At 39.9% G+C, this 18,474-nt stretch overlaps 1 protein-coding gene across 12 annotated transcripts in view; it reads left to right on the plus strand.

The window, feature by feature from the left end:
• The window catches only part of LOC140713685 (catenin delta-2-like), a 1,190,818-nt gene that overhangs the window by 1,166,860 nt on the left and 5,484 nt on the right, over window positions 1–18,474 (plus strand). For all 12 annotated transcript variants that reach the window (XM_073024066.1, XM_073024071.1, XM_073024072.1 and 9 more), the window contains one exon: window positions 14,858–14,989. In XM_073024066.1, coding sequence (XP_072880167.1) covers window positions 14,858–14,989 — 132 coding nt within the window. The remainder of the gene's footprint in view (window positions 1–14,857; window positions 14,990–18,474) is intronic.

The raw sequence follows: 18,474 nt of genomic DNA on the forward strand, positions 1-18,474 counted from the left end.
TATGGCATTAGTAAGACCACATCTGGTGCCTTTACTGAAGGAAGGATTTACTTGAAGTTTTTCTGCCACGTTTCTCTGTCGGGAACCGAGATTTAGCAGTGGAAAATTATGCAGGAACTCAATTAACCCACCCTCCCACCACATAAAGCTGCACCTTTGTCAAAGTCTACAGATCATACATAGATCAGTTACTTAAGAACTCATCGGGCAAAAGTAGAAGCAAACCATTTTCACCCCAGTGAGCTGTTGGAGAAATAAATAGCATAGGGAAGATTTATTGTATTAAGATTATTAGCTACTTCTTGACGGTACTCTTGGATAACAAGCACATCAGTGCTTGTAACACCCGTTGTGTATTGAAGATTTCAGTAATATTTGAGTAATCTTATAAGTGTATATGATTAAGCATTCTTTGTTGTTTAAGTAATTCATTATGGGTTATATGTAAAGGTACGTGCATGGCATACATCATAATACCAAGTTAGGCTCGCATTCCCAGCGCCTTTGTTTTCCTTTCAATTTTATGTTTTGGAGTAACAAAGCATAACTGTGGCAATGAGAACATTTTAAATGAAACCGAGACTACCATCTACCTGTTGAAGCGCAGTGAGAGTTTCAGTTTTTAAAAAGTGCATTGAGAAACACTCAATTAAAAAAGCACCTACAGCTGGAAATGGAAGAAGACTCCAAAGTGTTTCTCACCATCAACACTCACAAAGGGCTTTATCACTATAATAGGTTTATTTTTGGAGAAGCACCTGCACTCTGGCAGAAAGCTATGGATCAGGTGTGGCAAGGCTGCCCAGGCACAGATTGTTACCTGGATGACATCATTGTTACCTGTGAGGATGACAAGGAACATCTCCTAAATCTCAAGACAGTGTTAACAAGATTAGAAGATAATGGGCTTAGAGCACAACGTGACAAGTGTAAATTCTTTAAAACAATCATCACTTACTGTGGTCACACTATTGACGCACAAGGATTACAGAAGCGTGCTGTGAAAACTCAAGCAGCGGTAGATGCTCCAAGGCCAAAGGATGTGTCGCAGTTGCAGTCACTTTTAGGATTTATCAATTACTATACCATATTCCTGCCAAACCTGGCTACTGTGCTCCACCCCTTGAACTCATTACAGATCAGGAAGAAAAGGCAATGGACAAAGCAGTGTGAGATGGCTTTCAAAAAGGTGAAGGTAATGTCAGGCATTGTAGTCACACATTGTCCAGTGAAGCTTGCCTGTGATGCCTCACCGTATATAATGCAGTAGATGTAGCCATGTCACGGGACGGAAATAAACAGCACGTAGCCTTTGCATCACGTTCCCTGAGCACTGCAGAGAAAAGTTCCACACTGATTGACAGAGGGGTCTTGAGCCTGGTTTGGGGTGTACAACGTTTGAACCAGTACTTGCATGGGAGAGAGTTTACCCTCATTACTGATCATCAGCCTCTGGTGTTCACTTTCAATCCAGAGAAGGATGTTCCATGAACAGCAACAGCACAAATGCAGAGGTGGGCTTTGTTTGTTGGAGGGCACTATTACAAAATCGAATTCAAGAGGACAACAAATCACTGAAATTTTAATGATTGTCCCTTTTACCCTTGGAAAGGGAAATACCTGAAAAATTTACAAAACAGGACATTCTTCTCTATGTTTTCTCCCTAATGCAAATCAAAAGTCACCCTATTATGGTAGGGATGACCCTAAGAGAAACCAGAAAAGACTCCACACTGTCTCAGGTCTACATGGCCACCCAAAATGGAGAGAATGTGCAGCAGTAACTCCAGTTCTCCCATTTTTACCAGCACCTGGATGAACTTACTCTTGATGGGGGTTGCCTTATGTGGGGCTTGAGGGTTTTTGTACCATACAAGCTGAGAACTGAAGTGTTGGAGGAGCTACATATGGGTCATCTAGGTTTTAGTAAACATGAAGGCATTGACTTGAAACTTTGTCTGGTGGCCTGGGATTGATCAGCAGATCAAGCAGCTCGCCGCCCACTGTTCGGAATGTCAACACATCCAGAAGATGCCAAGAGCAGTGCCTCTCCATCCCTGGGAATGGCCTGTATTGCCCTGGCAAAGGATTCATGTGGATTTTGCCGGACCATTCGTGGGCACGAATTTCTTGGTAGTAGCGGTAGCAGTTACAAAGTGGCCAGGAGTGTTTTCAAGAGCCTCCACTACAGCCTCATTCACTTTTGATGTGTTGAGAAACCTCTTCTCGGGGACTGATGTTCCAGAACATTTGTGTGGCCTCCGTCGGTCGTGGTCGACCATGGGTACTACGCCTCTGGTAGTCACTGGGAGTGGCTTCTCCTGGGCAGAGTTGATATGGAGCACCTTCTGTTGCCCATGCAGTGGGACCCCCCTCTCCATGCTGATGACAGGTCCAAAGGAACGACGGAAGTCGATACAGTTTGGTGCCGGCAGCATCACAGGAGTTGCCGTGCCGGTGCTGGGTACAGCAGTCAGCCGCTTTCGGGACTCCGACTCCGGATTTTTCCTCGGGTTTACTCCCAAAGCCTTTCCCGTGAGCGGTTATAGCCGCAAGGCAGCGGAGGTTTGAAATTGGAGTTTTCTGACTAGAACACTTTGCCAGTGACAAAGGGCCACAATTGCAGAACAGCTTCAGTCAATCCAGGAAATGAATGGAAAAGACATATTACGTCTGTACTTTACCATCCAACTACAAATGGCTTGGCGGAAAGGTTTGTCCTGATTGTAAAGAACATACTGTGGGCAATGTCAGCAGAACACACTATGTTGACACTAAATCAGAAACTCACCAATTTCCTCCTTGCATATTGCAATGCAGCATACTCCATAACTCTGCAGCTCTGCTGTTCCTGGATCGTCCATTATCTTCATGCTTGGATCCCCTCAAACCCAGTCTCAGAAGGAGAATGCAGGACAAACAGATTGAAGGCTCCTCAAGCAAGGAGGTTCGATGTTTCACTCCTAGACAAGCAGTCCTGGGGTGGTCAAAAGTGAGTACTCAGAATGATTAAGAACAGAGCCGGACTACACTCCTGTTCAGTGGAGATCGTGTCTGAAATCATCTGGAGGCAACATACTGATCGGCTGAGGAGGGCAGAGGAAATTGCTAGAGAAGAAAGGTGGCCAGAGTTATCAGAACCACTTCCTGCAGTCACAGAGACTACAGCTACAACCGTCACAGAGAAGGCCCCAGAACCTGAGATTGTTTCACAGCCACAGGCCTCTTCTGCCAAACAGAGTGACTGCTCCCTGCCACCCCATCAGGAAAGACGTTACCCAACAAGAGTAAGAAGTCTTACTCTTATTCAATTTAATCTTTAAGCATGAATAGGACAATTTAAAATTTACTGTGCTGTGGATGTCTATATAGCAATTATATAGTATTGTGTGTGTGTGTGTGTATTTAAGTTGAGATGCATTCCATACTGAGTTGGAGTTTATAGTTAAGCAGGGAGGAGTGTTGTGTATTTAATATTTCAATATTATTTGAGTAATATTGTAAATATATTGTTTAATTAAGCATTCTTTGTTGTTTAAATAATTCCTAATGGATTATATTTAAAAGTACATGCACAGCATACGTCATCACGCCATCATGTCATACTATGCTCCTCGCTTAATGTAAAAGCAAAGTTAGACTCGAATTCCTGGCTCTTTTGTTTTCCTTTCAATTAGTTTTTGTGTCTTGGAGTTACAAAAATGTGGTGGTGCCCTTCCATGATCTCTGAGCTTATAATTTCAGTATGCAGAGACATTAGTGCAAAACAATTTCTACTGTGCTGTAGGGGACTCTTCCATCCAGGGAAATAATATTAAAAGAGAAGTCGATCTGTGGCTTTCTCCATCTGTTGCTATCAGATGACCCATATATTATTATGCTGGCATTAAAATAGGAATCAGTGTGTGTCAACTCATTTCAAAGCAGAATTGATTTTTTTTTTGCAGGCAATTGAGTTGAACATCTTATTTCGTCTTGCAAGATGGACGACTATCATTATTTAAATGCAGTTCATTGCTCTGAGCCATCATGGCCATCTCTGTAAAGCACAGAGGTCTGCATACGTGTTATGATTTTATTTTCCTGTAGGGTCATCAACAGCTTATGGAAATAGATAATAATCTGGAGATTGGGTAGTCATAGTTATCCTCACAGAGGTGCATAACTAATATAGTAATATTTGTCACAGGAGGACCAGTCTGTCTGATTAATAAATACTAACTTTTCATTACATTAACAAACTACTTTTGGATAAAGATAGAAGCAGTAAAAATAAGTACATAAAAAATTAACATCTATGTGATAAATTTTATAACCATCCCAGAGCACTTTATTAAGCGATCTAAAGAAGCTTGATGTACTGTCATTATTGTAATGTGATTAAAAGGAAATTGCAAACTTCACTAATTGTAATCAATGGTGAGTCATTCATAGGTTAACCCATTATATAATTCTGTCTGTTTCTATAAGTTTCTCTATTAGCATTTCTTCCTCTGATACAGACAACAGCAAGCTCGTCTAATTCATTCAGCATAACCTTTCCCTAATGCCACAGGGTTAATTTGCCCTCCCTGCCATTACATTGAACAGAATAACAGAAGAAATCTCAGAGAATGCTATTTAAGTTCTACTTACAGTAAAACCCTGGTGTAAGTGGGGGGAGGAGTTAAAATTAGGAGTTAGTTTAAACTGCCTCAAGTGTCTGATTTGCTAGTTCACTCCCAGCTTCACAAATCTGAGCCATTACATTGATTCTAACCAGTTCCACATTCAATGTGATATTTTGTATGTTTTCCTGTGACATAACAGGCTGTTCAGCCCTTTGCGTCTAAGCCAGCTGTCAGAGTAATCACATTTCTGTTAATTATTTCCTTTTAACGGTTCTCTCTCTTCCTATCAATTAACACCTACACACTGAGGGCAATTCATAGTGGCTAATTGGCCTACTAATTTATATGCCTTTGGGACATAGGAGGAAATAGAAATGACCAGGGAGGCGGTGGTAGGGAAAATGTGCATGTGATGTTGTTGTTGGATTGTGTGGCATCATTTGCAGGCTGCCCCTAGCACATCCTTGGGTTGCATTGGTTGTTTGTGCAAATTACACGTTTCACTGTATGTTTTGATGTGTATGTGATAAATAAAAGAGTCTAAATCTGAATATGCAAATTCCACATAGATAGTTCTGGAGGTCAGAATTGAACCCAACGGAAATGATCTTTGCGATGCAGGATGAAGGACTGGAGACATTTGAGTTATAGTTCCCAAAGCTCTATATCACTGGAATCTTCCTTACCTCCATGTTTGATGTGGACTAATTGATGAAGATTGATAACTTATTAAAAGGAAAAAGATTGGTAAAACCCGTTGTAATGCTCTCAAGTCAGAAATGGGAAAAATTCATTAGGGAGCAAATAAATGGCAAAGCAGTTAATTATTTCGGACCATTCTCGATGAATACGTGTACAAATTGCTTCCCGGAAATGTGACGAATCAACAGTCTGGGGAAAAGGAGGAAAACATAAGAAATTGACACTTGGAAAAAAAATGACATAACAAAATTAATGGGATTGGAAGCTGATCTATCCCCAGGGCCTGATAATATGCATCTCACAGCTCAAGAAAAATTTGGCATGGGGAAGTAGTGAATGTCGTCTATCAAAATTCTATACTATGGAATGGTTCATGTAGACTGGAGGCATTACGGGGCATTTAGCCTAACATTACAATCCATGATAAAGCATGTGACACTAGATTACTAGGAATATTCACAGGGTTAGACAAGATCAGTATGCGCTTGGAAAATAAAGTTCAACAAAGAGTTTTTTGAAGATATAAATGACAGAATAAATAAGGGAGAACCAATGGACATGGTGTAATTGGATCTTAAGAGGCCTTTGATTAAAGTCCGACAAAAGAGGTTTATATGCAAAATGAATACATGGGAATATACTAGAATGCATTGAAAATTGGTTTACAGACAGGAAATTGAGAGGAGGAGGTATCAGGGCATTTTCAGGGAGGCAGTTGGTACCTGATAAAGTCCTGCAGTAATCAGTGCTTGGGTCCCAGCCATTCACAACATACACCTATCAATGATTTGATTGAGGGAGTGGAATAAATGTTTCTTAGTGTTCGGATAATATAAAACTTAATGGAATTATCAGCTGAGGATGTAAAGGGGTTTAAAGTGATTTCGACCATCTGGCTCAGTGAGCAAGTACACGGCAAATACACGGTACTGTGGATAACTTTTATCCACTATTGTAGAAAATCAGAAAGGTAGAGTTTCATTTAAATGCAGTTATATTGGGATATGTTTATGTACAAAGGGACCTGAGTGTGCTTGTAGACCAGTCTTTGAAAGCAAACATGCAGATGTAGTCAGCAGTTAGAGACAAGTGGTATGTTGACCTTCATTGCAAGAGGTTTTGAATACAGGAGTAAGAATGCAGCAAGAAAATATAGAAGAACATTTTTAGAGTAAAACATATCTTGTACATTGTGTGTCTTATCTAGGAATGGAATTACTTTTTTGTGCAAAGCCCAAATTTATTGTTAATTCTTCAGACAGTCCTGGGAGTTGGTGCAACTGTTGTGTAAGGAGAAGTTGGATTAAACAAGGCCCTATTCACTGGAGTTTAGAAGAAATGGTAAACAATCTTGTTGAAATGTACAAAAATATAATGGGGCTCCACAGGCAGGATGTAGCAAGGATATTTCCCTCGGCTGGGAGGGTCGAGAGCCCAAGGTCACATTTTCAGTATATCGGATAAAACCTTTTGGGTGGAGATGAGAAATTTCCTCACCCAGAGGGAAGTAATCCTGAGGAATTTTCTACCTCAGGAGACTATAGAACACAGATTGCAATATATTTAAGAAGAAAACAGATAGATTTCTGGGCAGAAATTACATGAAATGGTACGGGAAGAGAGAAAGATATGGTACTGAGGTACAGGATCTGTCATGATTGCATTGAAGGCAGCACAGGATTGAAAGGCCAAACAGTCTTCAACTACTCCTTTTTCATGTTTGACGTTACTATTAGTCAGTGCCTTTCATTTAATTAGTTCCATTAGGATTCATAGGGGGGAAACATATAAAACTACAGATTTGCATTTCTTACTGCATATACAGACAGCGTGGCTTTGTGTTCAGAAAAATGGTGATATGGACCATTTTCTATGAGGGGGAACCATCCAAATATGGGGGCTGCCTCTATTTTGAGTCAGGGATGCTTCCTCAGAACTGCAGGAAGAGTGGATGGTTTAGTTTTCAAAACAGAGCTGTGCAATATAAAAGACAATATGAAGATTGATTAAGGCAGATCTGGTGACAAGAAACGTGAGTGCATTTTTAAGAAGTGGGATGAGAAAGGGACTTGAGCATGATACTTGGAAATAAGAGAACAGCTTACCTGAAGTTGGAAAATTTTATAGGGATTTTGGCAGGCTGATATTTGGACAAGTGACCTAAAACGTGTAACAGAAAAGTACCTTTTAAGAGTGGAGTTGAGGACTGTGGTGTGAAGAGGAGATTGAGGAAGAGAATTCTAGTGTATTAGAATTTAGGCAGGTGATCTAAATTAATTACATCTATAAAACACAAAATAATTGAATAAGTATTGACCCCTTTCAAGTCAGTATTTAGTAGATGCAGCTCTGGCAGCATTTACAGCCTTGAGTCTGTGTGGATAGGTCTCTATCAGCTTTGCACATCTGGACACTGCAATTTTTCCCCATTCTTCTTTACAAAACTGCTCACGTCCTTTCAGATTGCATGGAGGTTGTAAGTGAACAGCTCTTTTCAAGTCCAGCCACAAATTCTGAATTGAATTGAGGTCTGGATTCTGATTTGGCCACTCTAGGACATGAACTTTGTTGTTTTTAAGCCATTCTTATGCAGCTTTGGCTTTATGCTTGAGGTCATTGTCTTGCTGGAAAATAAATCTTCCAAGTCACCATTCTCTTGCAGTCTGCATTGGGTTTTCCGTCAGGAATTACCTGTATTTTGCTGCATTCATTTTACCCTCTACCTTCACAAGTCTTCCAGGACCTGCTACAGTGAAGCATTCCCACAGCGTGATGCCGCCACCACCATGTTTTTGATGATGTGCATAGCATTTATTCTGATGGCCAAAAAGCTCAATTTTGGTTTCATCAGATCATAGAACCTTCTTCCAGCTGACTTCAGAGTCTCCCACATGCCTTCTGGCAAACTCTAGCTGAGATTTCATGTGAGTTTATTTTTCAACAGTGGCTTTCTCTTTGCCACTCTCCCATAAAGCTGTGACTGGTGAAACACCCAGGCAACAGTTGTTGTATGTGCAGTCACTCCCATCTCAGCCGCTAAAGCTTGTAACTCCGTCAGAGTTGTCATAGGTTTCTTGGTGGCCTCCCTCACTAGTTCCCTTATTGCATGGTCACTCAGTTTTTGAGGGTGGCCCGTTCTAAGCAGATTTACAGCTATGCCAAATTCTTTCCATTTCTTGATGATTGAATTAACATATTCCAAGGAATGTTCAGTGACTTGGAAATTTTCTTGTATCAATCTCCTAATTTCTGTAACCTTCTCATGGAGTTGCTTGGTATGTTCTTTTATCTTCGTGTCATGGTGTAGTTTTGGCTTGGAGACTGTCACACCAGCAGTGGACCTTCCAGATACAGGTGTATTTTTACTGCAATCGATTGAAACACCTTGACTGCACACAGGTCTCCAAAAACAAATCTCCATTTAACTAATTATGTGACTTCTAAAACCAGTTGGCTGCACCAGTGATGATATGGTGCGTCATATTAAAGGAGGTGAATACTTATACAATCTATTATTTTGTGTTTTATATTTGTGATTAATTTAGATCACTTTGTAGTGATCTGTTTTCACTTTGGCATGAAAGAGTCTTTTTCTGCTGATCAGTGTCAAAACTGCCAAATTATATCCATTGTGATTTAATGTTGTAAAATAATAAAACATGAAAACTTCCAAGGGGGTAAATACATTTTATAGGCACTGTGTATATCAAATAAAAGCACAGATGCGGGAGATGGCTTTAATTGCAATAAGAGAGGGAGGGAGAACAGTGCACGTGCATAGATGACAGATCAATACGTAGTGCTAGATCATTGCTCTAAAAGAAATATATCCATACATTACACTTCCTGCCCCTTTAGATTAATGAAATATATAACTGTACATGTACAAAATGTTCAATTTATCTTTCATAAAGCCACATTCCAAATATACATGCTTTCATAATAACAGTCTGTAACGAACTTCACAATTTTAAAGGTTCAATCTTTTGGGTGGTGCTCTGCTTCTTTCAGGGCAGTGCCTCTGGTCCCTTGGAGTGGCATGAACACAACATACATCACATTTACTTTCAGTTTGTCTTTAGGAGGCACTTTTTCACCTGAGTAAATCTTTAGCATCATTGAGGTCTTCTCGAATGGTATCTTAGAAAACAGTCTGTTGTAATCAGCCTCTGAAATTATGGACAAAGCTGACCCTGAATCCAGCCTCATTTTCAGTTTTACACCAGACACATCTATTGTTTTCCAGATGATCTTGTCATCTGCTTCAGTTATACTATGCAGTTCTAGGCCTTACAGTTCACCTTTGACAGACTCTATGTTATCTGGTTCAGTTTTACATTCAGTAACTTTATGCATTTGCTTAGTTTTCTGTTTGAGATCATTAATGGGGATGGGAGAGGTTCCGGAGGATTGGATGGTTGCAGATGTTGTTCCCTTATTCAAGAAAGGGAGTAGAAATTGCCCAGGAAATTATAGACCAGTGAGTCTTATTTCAGTGTTTACTTACCAATCCATTCATAAATGGATTTATGAACATTTGGAGAGGCATAATATGATTAGGAATAGTCAGCATGGTTTTGTCAAAAGCAGGTTCTGCCTTACAAGCCTGACTGAATTTTTTGAGGATGTGACTAAACACATTGATGAAGGTAGAGCCATAAGTGTAGTGTATATGGATTTTAGCAAGGCATTTGATAAGGTACGCCATGCAAGGTTTATTGAGAAAGTAAGGAGGCATGGGATCCAAGGGGACCTTGCTTTGTGGATCCAGCATTGGCTTGCCCACAGAAGGGAAAGAGTGGTTGTAGATGGGTCATATTCTGCATGGAGGTCAGTAACCAGTGGTGTGCCTCGGGGATCTGTTCTGGGACCCCTTCTCTTTGTGATTTTTATAAATGACCTGGATGAGGAAGTGGAAGGATGGGTTAGTAAATTTGCTGATAACACAAATGTTGGGGGTGTTGTGGATAGTGTGGAGGGCTGTCAAGAGGTTACAGCAGGTCATCAATAGGATGCAAAACTGGGCTGAGAAGTGGCAGATGGAGTTCAACCCAGATAAGTGTGAGGTGGTTCATTTTAGTAGGTCAAATATAATGGCAGAATATAGTATTAATGGTAAGACTCTTGGCAGTGTGGAGGATCCATAGGACACTAGACTCTATGGTTAAGAAAGCATACGGAGTATTGGCCTTCATCAACCGTGGGACTGAGTTCAGGAGCCAAGAGGTAATGTTGCAGCTATATAGGACCTTGGTCAGACCCCACTTGGAGTTCTGTGCTCAGTTCTGGTCACCTCACTACAAGAAGGATGTGGAAACTATAGCAAGGGTGCAGAGGAGATTTACAAGGATGTTGCCTGGATTGGGGAGCATGCCTTATGAGAGTAGATTGAGTGAACTCAGCCTTTTCTCCTTGGAGTGACAGAGGATGAGAGGTGACCTGATAGAGGTGTATAAGATGATGAGAGGCACTGAGCATGTGGCTAGTCAAAGGCTTTTTCCCAGGGCTGAAATGGCTAACATGAGAGGGCACAGTCTTAAGGCACTTGGATGTAGGTACAGAGGGGATGTCAGGGGTAAGTTTTTTACGCAGAGATGGTGGGTGCGTGGAATGCACTGCCAGCAACTGTGGTGGAGGTGGATACAATAGGGTCTTTTAAGAGACTCCTGGATAGGTACATGGAGCTTAAAAAAATAGAGGGCTATCAGAGGGTGGCGTGTTGGGGAGGAAGCATTAAGAAGAAGGACGCCTCACGTCTTAATAAGCTGATAAGGAAGGCGGGCTCTGTCGTGGGCAAAGTACTGGAGAGTTTAACATCGGTAGCTGAGCAAAGGGCGCTGAGTAGGCTACGGTCAATTATGGAAAACCCTGAACATCCTCTACATAGCACCATCCAGAGACAGAGAAGCAGTTTCAGCGACAGGTTACTGTCGATGCAATGCTCCTCAGACAGGATGAAGAGGTCAATACTCCCCAATGCCATTAGGCTTTACAATTCAACTGCCAGGACTTAAGAACTTTTTTTTTAAAGCTATTATTAATGCTTTTTGAGTTAGTGATTTAGATGCATATCATATTATTACTGAGTTAAGTATTGTATGTACAACAAGTGTATGGGACATTGGAAAAAATGTTGAATTTCCCCATGGGGATGAATAAAGTATCTATCTATCTATCTAGTAACCCTAGGTAATTTCTAAAATAAGTACATGTTTGGCACAGCATTGTGGGCTGAAGGGCCTGTATTTCATATTCTAACTTCCTTTTCTGTAGTTCTGCTGCATCCTTTGCTGCAGTCTCTGATGATGTTGCAATGGTCAATGCCCGTTCTGAGGTCAAGTCTCTTTCTGTCAGTAGCCTTGTCTATGCATGCCTCATACAAGCCTGTCTCTTAGTGCATCATAAAGTCCATCTCGAAAGTCACAGTACTGGGAAAGCTTGCACAGTTCTGGGATGTATTCAGAAAGGCTTTCATTTTTTGACTGGCTCCTTTTGTAAAATCTAAATCTCTCAGCCATTGTCAGCAGTTTATGGCTCAAGTGATTTTGTAGCAATTTTGTCCAATGTCTTGCTTGCTGGTTTTTCATGTATTACCAGGTTGTGTAAGACACTATGTCCTTGCACCCAGTAAGCGTAGGGGCTTTCTTTTGCTCCTCCACATTGTTGGCAATACAATACAGTTCAACTCTCTCAGTCTACAACTCCCAGCCTTCAGTAGCACTATCAAATTTGTCAACTTCCCAACTGAAGCCATCGCCACGTTACTTTCACTTTAAATTTAGCGCATCTTTCAATGTTACTCACACATTCGTTAGCGTCCATGATGGCCTTCTCTACTGTTTCAATCTTGCTGTTTTGTCCCGTAATCATGCCGTAACCGTCGGTGCAGTTCATGATATTTTCTGACATTTCGGTTCTTGCTCGTCGCTAATTTGTTGCAACTGTGTAACAATATATTAAATAAAAGCACGGATGTGGGAGATGGCTTTAACCGGTGTATTCGCATTGCAGCGAGTGGAAAAGGACAATGTGCATGCGCAGACAACAGTTCAATACGTGGTGCTTAGGGGAGTGGGTTATTACTCTAAAGGAAATTCATTACAGTAGCCTCAAACCTGTTACTTATCCAGACCTATCTATCCTTCGGTAGCTGATTTTATTTCAGAGTAACCCTGGCACTGTAAAGTCAACAATGTACTTTTGAAGGGTAGTCATTATTGTAACCTATCTGTACACATCGAGATTCCATAAATAGCATCCTGATAATTTTATACTTAGTTTATCTGATTGAGGGAAAATATGGACTTTGACTCAAGTGTTCTTCAAGTAATTGCTCGAGTATTTTTTTATGCCACCTGAGAGAAGACACGTGACTTCAGTTAAATTTTCTAGGTAAGGGCAGCAAATCCATCCTAAATACTGCACATAAGTATTTACATTGCATGTAATAACAAATAACCTGTTTGAGTTTCATTTTCTGTGTTGTAAAATGAAGTTATTTCATGATACAATATTTTGCATTGTTATCAACCCTCTTATCAATGCTCCCTTCCCCCTGCATAAACCCTTTACAGTTCATATAAAATAGTGTTCAACTTTATTCAGTACTATATTAAATGAAAAATGAATTTGAAAACCAGCTGCCGTAAACAGATAGTTTTTGTAGGATGTAAAATATCACAATAATTTTTTACAGTGGGAATGTTATCTTTTAAAAGATTTGGTCCATTTCACAGGAACCTTCATGTCATCCTTCAAGCTACAAAAACAGTTTTCAAAGCAAAAATAACTTACATGAAACCCATCTAACAGAAATTTATGGCAACCCTGTCCTGATTAAATGACCTGCCATGAAACCAATTGACCACTGCAGTTTCCTTTTAAATTACCTTTTGCACATTTCATTTTAAGCTGAGTGCTCAACAGGTACACAAAAAGTTATTGGAGCATGTTACGTCATCGTTTCAGTTGTAGAGGTATTTTGGAAGCAAACATACACAAGTAGACTCTTGAGTGTGATTGGCAGGGCTGCCTGTTCCTAATAACGTGAGTTATCCCTGCTGCAGGTATATGACTAAATGAAAGCCAAAATTTATCGACTTGACATTTTTTTATTGGCTTGCTATCAATTTTGCAGTTCCTTCTCATTTCAAGTTTCCTTCTCAGAATTTGCAATAAAACTGTCATTTGTCAACAAGAAATTTTTCAGCAAGGAAGCAAGCCAGAGATTGCAGGTTTTTGAGCAATGAAGTACTGTTATCTATTAATATTAGTGAGGAAATCTTAATTCCTCATTTCAGTGAGGCAAACATGGAGCATAGCTAGAAGTTTTTTTTTAAACCAAGGATAAGTTAGTAGGGGAAGTAACTTTATATTCCAATTCTTAAAATTAGTACAATACTTCACAGAGTTTTGCTATTTTCCGTCAATCTATCAGCAATTGTAAATCAAGTCAGGCTGAACTTCATTAAGTCTTTACACATTTTTTTTTCTTTTACACAAAATTAAGGCCTAATTCCCAGGACATTAAGATCACTGTAAACGAATTTATTTTTCAAAATAATGTCACATAAGAATTTTAGTCGATTTTGTGAGGCATATTCTTGGAAAGGATATACCTGTCAACAGTTTCAGCTCTCTGTTTCCTCATTTAAAACAAGTACATTTAGGGTTTTTGCTCAGTGCTCTAGAAGTTTAGCTCTTACAAGATGAATTTGTTATTTAGGTCAGTGCACCCAGTCTTCATTATCTTCTGATTTGTTGTTGATAGATCCTCATACTCTTAAGGTTAACCTGTAGCAGCATCTTGAATTTTCAGAGTGAAACACAAAATGTCAGAGGAACTTAGCAGGTCATCTATCTCCCCTCTTTCCTTCAGTCCAGATGAAGGGTCTTTATCCAAAGCATTGACAGACCATTTCCCTTCATGGGATGATAATTGCCCCACAGAGTTCCACAGTTCTTTGTATGTTGCTCCAGATTACAGAATCTATAGTCTCCTTTGTCCCTCTCTTGAATTTTCAAAGGCTGTGAGCCATAAAACTGTAATTGGAATGTCTCCAAAACAGTATAAACATGTATTAATGTATTCTTCTATACGTGAGTTTCCTTTATTGAATCAAACCAGTTGCAAAGCCTGTGGAAGAATCATAATCCCATGTCTCTTTCCTACTTGCATCCTGCTGCCCGCTTCCCTTTTCCTCCCAGCCTCTGTCACCAAGGTCAGCAACTGCTGGCCCAGGAGAATCAGCAGCTTGCTAGATGTGGTAGAGGTGAAGACATTATCTGTGTCCGATAACTGAGTTCAAGCTCCGCTCCTAATATTTCAACAATTTATTTTCCATTGCTTTCAAGGGATGGTGAAATGGGGTGGTGTGTGAAACTGTCTTCCTGATTGCAATCACTCAAACAATTTTGTGCTGTAGATTCAAAAAGGCTTTCAGTTGGTCAAGTAGAGTGAACAACTCCAGTTTCAAGTGGCTAACCTTTTTGTTAAAAAGGTCATAGGGAATATATCTGAATAACACAGATCCTCTCAATTTCAGCAAGCGCCCCAGCTTCACCTCGAGAGATGATCAACTTAAAAGAAAGAAAGTCTGACTATGACACAACCGGGACCAACTCTAGCTACCATGCGAGTAAAGGAGAACATACCTCTAGAAAAGATACTATTCCAGGTGAGAACAGAAGGAGGAGGATCTGGAGTAGACTTTTGAGTCTACTCCCTCATTCAGAGTTGTAAGAGGCTTTTTCCACTGTGCTCACGCTGATTATCATGTATTTATCTCTACTGATTTAATTCAGTTCTTCAATAAATGCCTCTTAACCTTAGTTTGCTTTCTCAACTAAATCTTATACAGGTGGCCCCCGCTTTTCGAGCGTTCAATTTACGACAACTCGCTGTTACGAAAGACTTACATTAGTACCTGTTTTCGCTAACCACAGAGGATTTTCTCTTTTACGAAAAAAAAGACACCCGCTTTATACGTGTGTTTACCTTAAGAAAGACTACAATGACCGTGAAACCTTGTGCGGGCAGTTGTTTGCGCATGCGTGTACGTGCCAATTTTTTTTCTCCAAATCGATTTTGGTTCGCTGCCTTCCTGAGTTTGATAAGTGAAACTACACCGTACCTATGATATTTCTACTTTACATAGGGTGTAAATTTATTATATCATTCCTGCTTTTACTATATGTCAGTGTTATTTTAGGTTTTATGTGTTATTTGCTTTGATTTGGTAGGTTATTTTTTTGGGTCTGGGAACGCTCAAAAAATTTTCCCATATAAATTAATGGTGATTGCTTCTTCGCTTTATGACATTTCGGATTACAAACAGTTTCATAGGAACGCTCTACCTTCAGATTGCGAGGGAAACCTGTACTCTACTCCATGAATATGTATTTTATATTCCTCAGTAATGTATTTTCAGTGAGAAAACTGGAAATATCTTCATTAAACATCAAAGGTGTATTCCTTATCATTTTCTGCCCATCTTGCTAGAAGAGCTAATGTACATGCAGTTGATTCTACGGACCTCTAAAAGAACTCTCCAACTCTATTCAAGCAAACATTCAGAGTTAAGCCAACCAAGCCTTGGAAGGCAACTAGCTTGGAACTCAGCTAAATTCTGTTCTTTGCCAAAATTGATAGTTGCACATCTTATCACAGGACTTGAGGTAGATTTCCTCGCTTCCATTTCAAACCAAGCTGAAAGTAGTTAAGTAGAAGAACCTCTCCCAGTCTGCTTTATTCATTGTTTACTGGGATAGGAGTATATGAATTCACCTGATCCAAACTGATCCTTAGACAGTTTTATGTCAATTCTCTTATTATCCTTATTTTAACAAGACATGGATATAATATAGCTTCTTTTAGTTAATAATAATTGTCTAATATGAATAAATAGATGGCTTACATTCCCTTATTACCATTTTATCAAAATTAAGAAAAAGCAAATTACTTTTAATGCTTCTGAATGTATTTAGGGACTTTAGTATTTAACTAACTTTGTTATCCTTTGTACAAACGGCTTCAGCTTCAACAAATTTTAACAACTGAGGCAAAACAGGAGAGTTCCAGATATTTTTATTGTGAGAAATGCCAAGAGATGATAGGGAAAGATTCATCTTTGGCTGTTAGGACCAAATAGGTGCAGGAGTGACAGTTGTTGATTATAGTCACCACTTTCTATCGAAGAGAATGTATATTCCTTTAAGTATTCTTGGGTATTTTAAAAATGTAAGATGTAAGGCATATTGGGTATATGTTTAATTCTTTTGGCCTGGGTGCAATTCTCACTTACATTGCAAGAATATAAGTGCAATTATACTGCAGTTTGAGAGGGAGAAGCATACGTCAGATATATCAGTATCACAATGGAATAAAGGGAATTACAGAGGCATGAGAGAGGAGCTTGCCCAGGTGGATTAGAGGGGGATACTGTCGGGGATAACAGCAGAACAGAGGTAGCTGAAGTTTCTTGAAATAGTTCACAAAACGCAGGATAGATATGTCCCACAGAAGAAGAGGTTCTCAAACGCCATGGCTAGGCAACCATGGCTGACAAGAGTAGTTAAGGACTGCATAAAAGCCAAGGAAGGGGCATATAAGATAACAGAAGTGAGTGGGAAGTGGATGATTGGGACATTTTTTTAAATCCTACAAAAGGCAACTAACTAAATAAAAGGGAACGGGAAACGTTGACTCAGGCCTGAGAGGCCAGCATTGGGCATTTTCATGCCCTACAAGGCGTGGAACGAAAGATTGTGTGGCGCGCCACTCCTCACACAGATATTTCGCAGTGTTTTTCTTTATCTTATGAGGTTGAATTGCAAGCTCAACACTCAACCCGACATGGATGGAAAGCATACTTGGGAGCGGCCTGACTGGATTCGAACCCGGGAACCTCCGTTCCGGAGTCCGGCGCTGATGTCACTGTGCCAACAGCCGACAATAAGGGAAATGATGAATTATGAAATATGAGGACAAACTAGCTGATATTATGAAACAGGATACTAAAAGATTTTTCAGTTATATGAAGAATAAAAGAGGAGAGAGTTGATGTTGGACCACTGGAAAATGATGCTGGTAAAGTAGTAATGGGGGAACAAAGAAATGTCAGATGAACTTAATAAGTACTTTGCTTCAGTCTTTACTGTGGAAGACATTAGCTATATGCCAGAGGTCCATGAGTGTCAGGGAGCAGGAATGAGTGCCATTGCTATTACAAAGGAAAAAATGTTAGGCAAACTGAAAAGGTCTTAAGGTAGATAAGTCACCTGGACCAGGTGGACTACATCACAAAGTCCTGAAAGAGGTTGCTGAAGAGATAATGGATGCATTAGTAATGATCTTTCATAAATCACTTGATTCTGGCATGGTCCCAGAGGAACAGAAAATTACAAACGTCACTCCTCCCTTTAAGAAGCAAGGAGAACAGAAGAGAGGAAGTTATAAGCCTGTTAGCCTAACTTCAGTGGTTTGGACAGTGCTGAAGTCCACTATTAAGGACTACATTTCAGGGTACTTGGAGACTAATGATAAAATAATTCAAAATCATCATGGTTTCTGTGAAGGGAAATCTTGCTAAACAAATCTATTAGAATTCTTTGAGGAAGTAACAAGCAGGTTGAACAAAGAAGAGGCAGTGGATGTCATTTACTTAGATTTCTAGAAGGCACTTGATAAGGTGCCTCTCATGAGGCTGCTTAACAAGATAAAATTCTATGGTGTTACAGGAGATATACTGGCATGGATAGAGGAGTGGCTGACAGGCAAGAGGCAGCAAGTGGTAATAAAGGGAGCCTTTTCTGGTTGGCTGTCAATGATTAGTGGTGTTCTTCAGGGGTCAGTATTGGGACCACTACTTTTCATTGTTTGTCAGTGATTTGGATAGTGAAATTAACGGCTTTGTGGTAAAGTTCACGAATGATACAAAGATAGGTCGAGAGGTAGGTAATGCTGAGGAAGCAATGCAATTGCAGTAGGACTTAGACAAATTGGAAGAATGGGCAAAAACATGGCGGATGGAATACAGTATTGGGAAATGTATGATAATGCATTTTGGTAAAAGGAACAATAGTGCAGACTGTTATCTAAATGGGTAGAAAATTCAAACATTAGAAGTGTAAAGAGATCTAGGAGTCCTTGTGCAAGACTCCC

The sequence above is a fragment of the Hemitrygon akajei genome, chromosome 20 (assembly GCF_048418815.1).
Source record: "Hemitrygon akajei chromosome 20, sHemAka1.3, whole genome shotgun sequence".
In the NCBI taxonomy this organism is placed as follows: Eukaryota; Metazoa; Chordata; class Chondrichthyes; order Myliobatiformes; family Dasyatidae; genus Hemitrygon; species Hemitrygon akajei.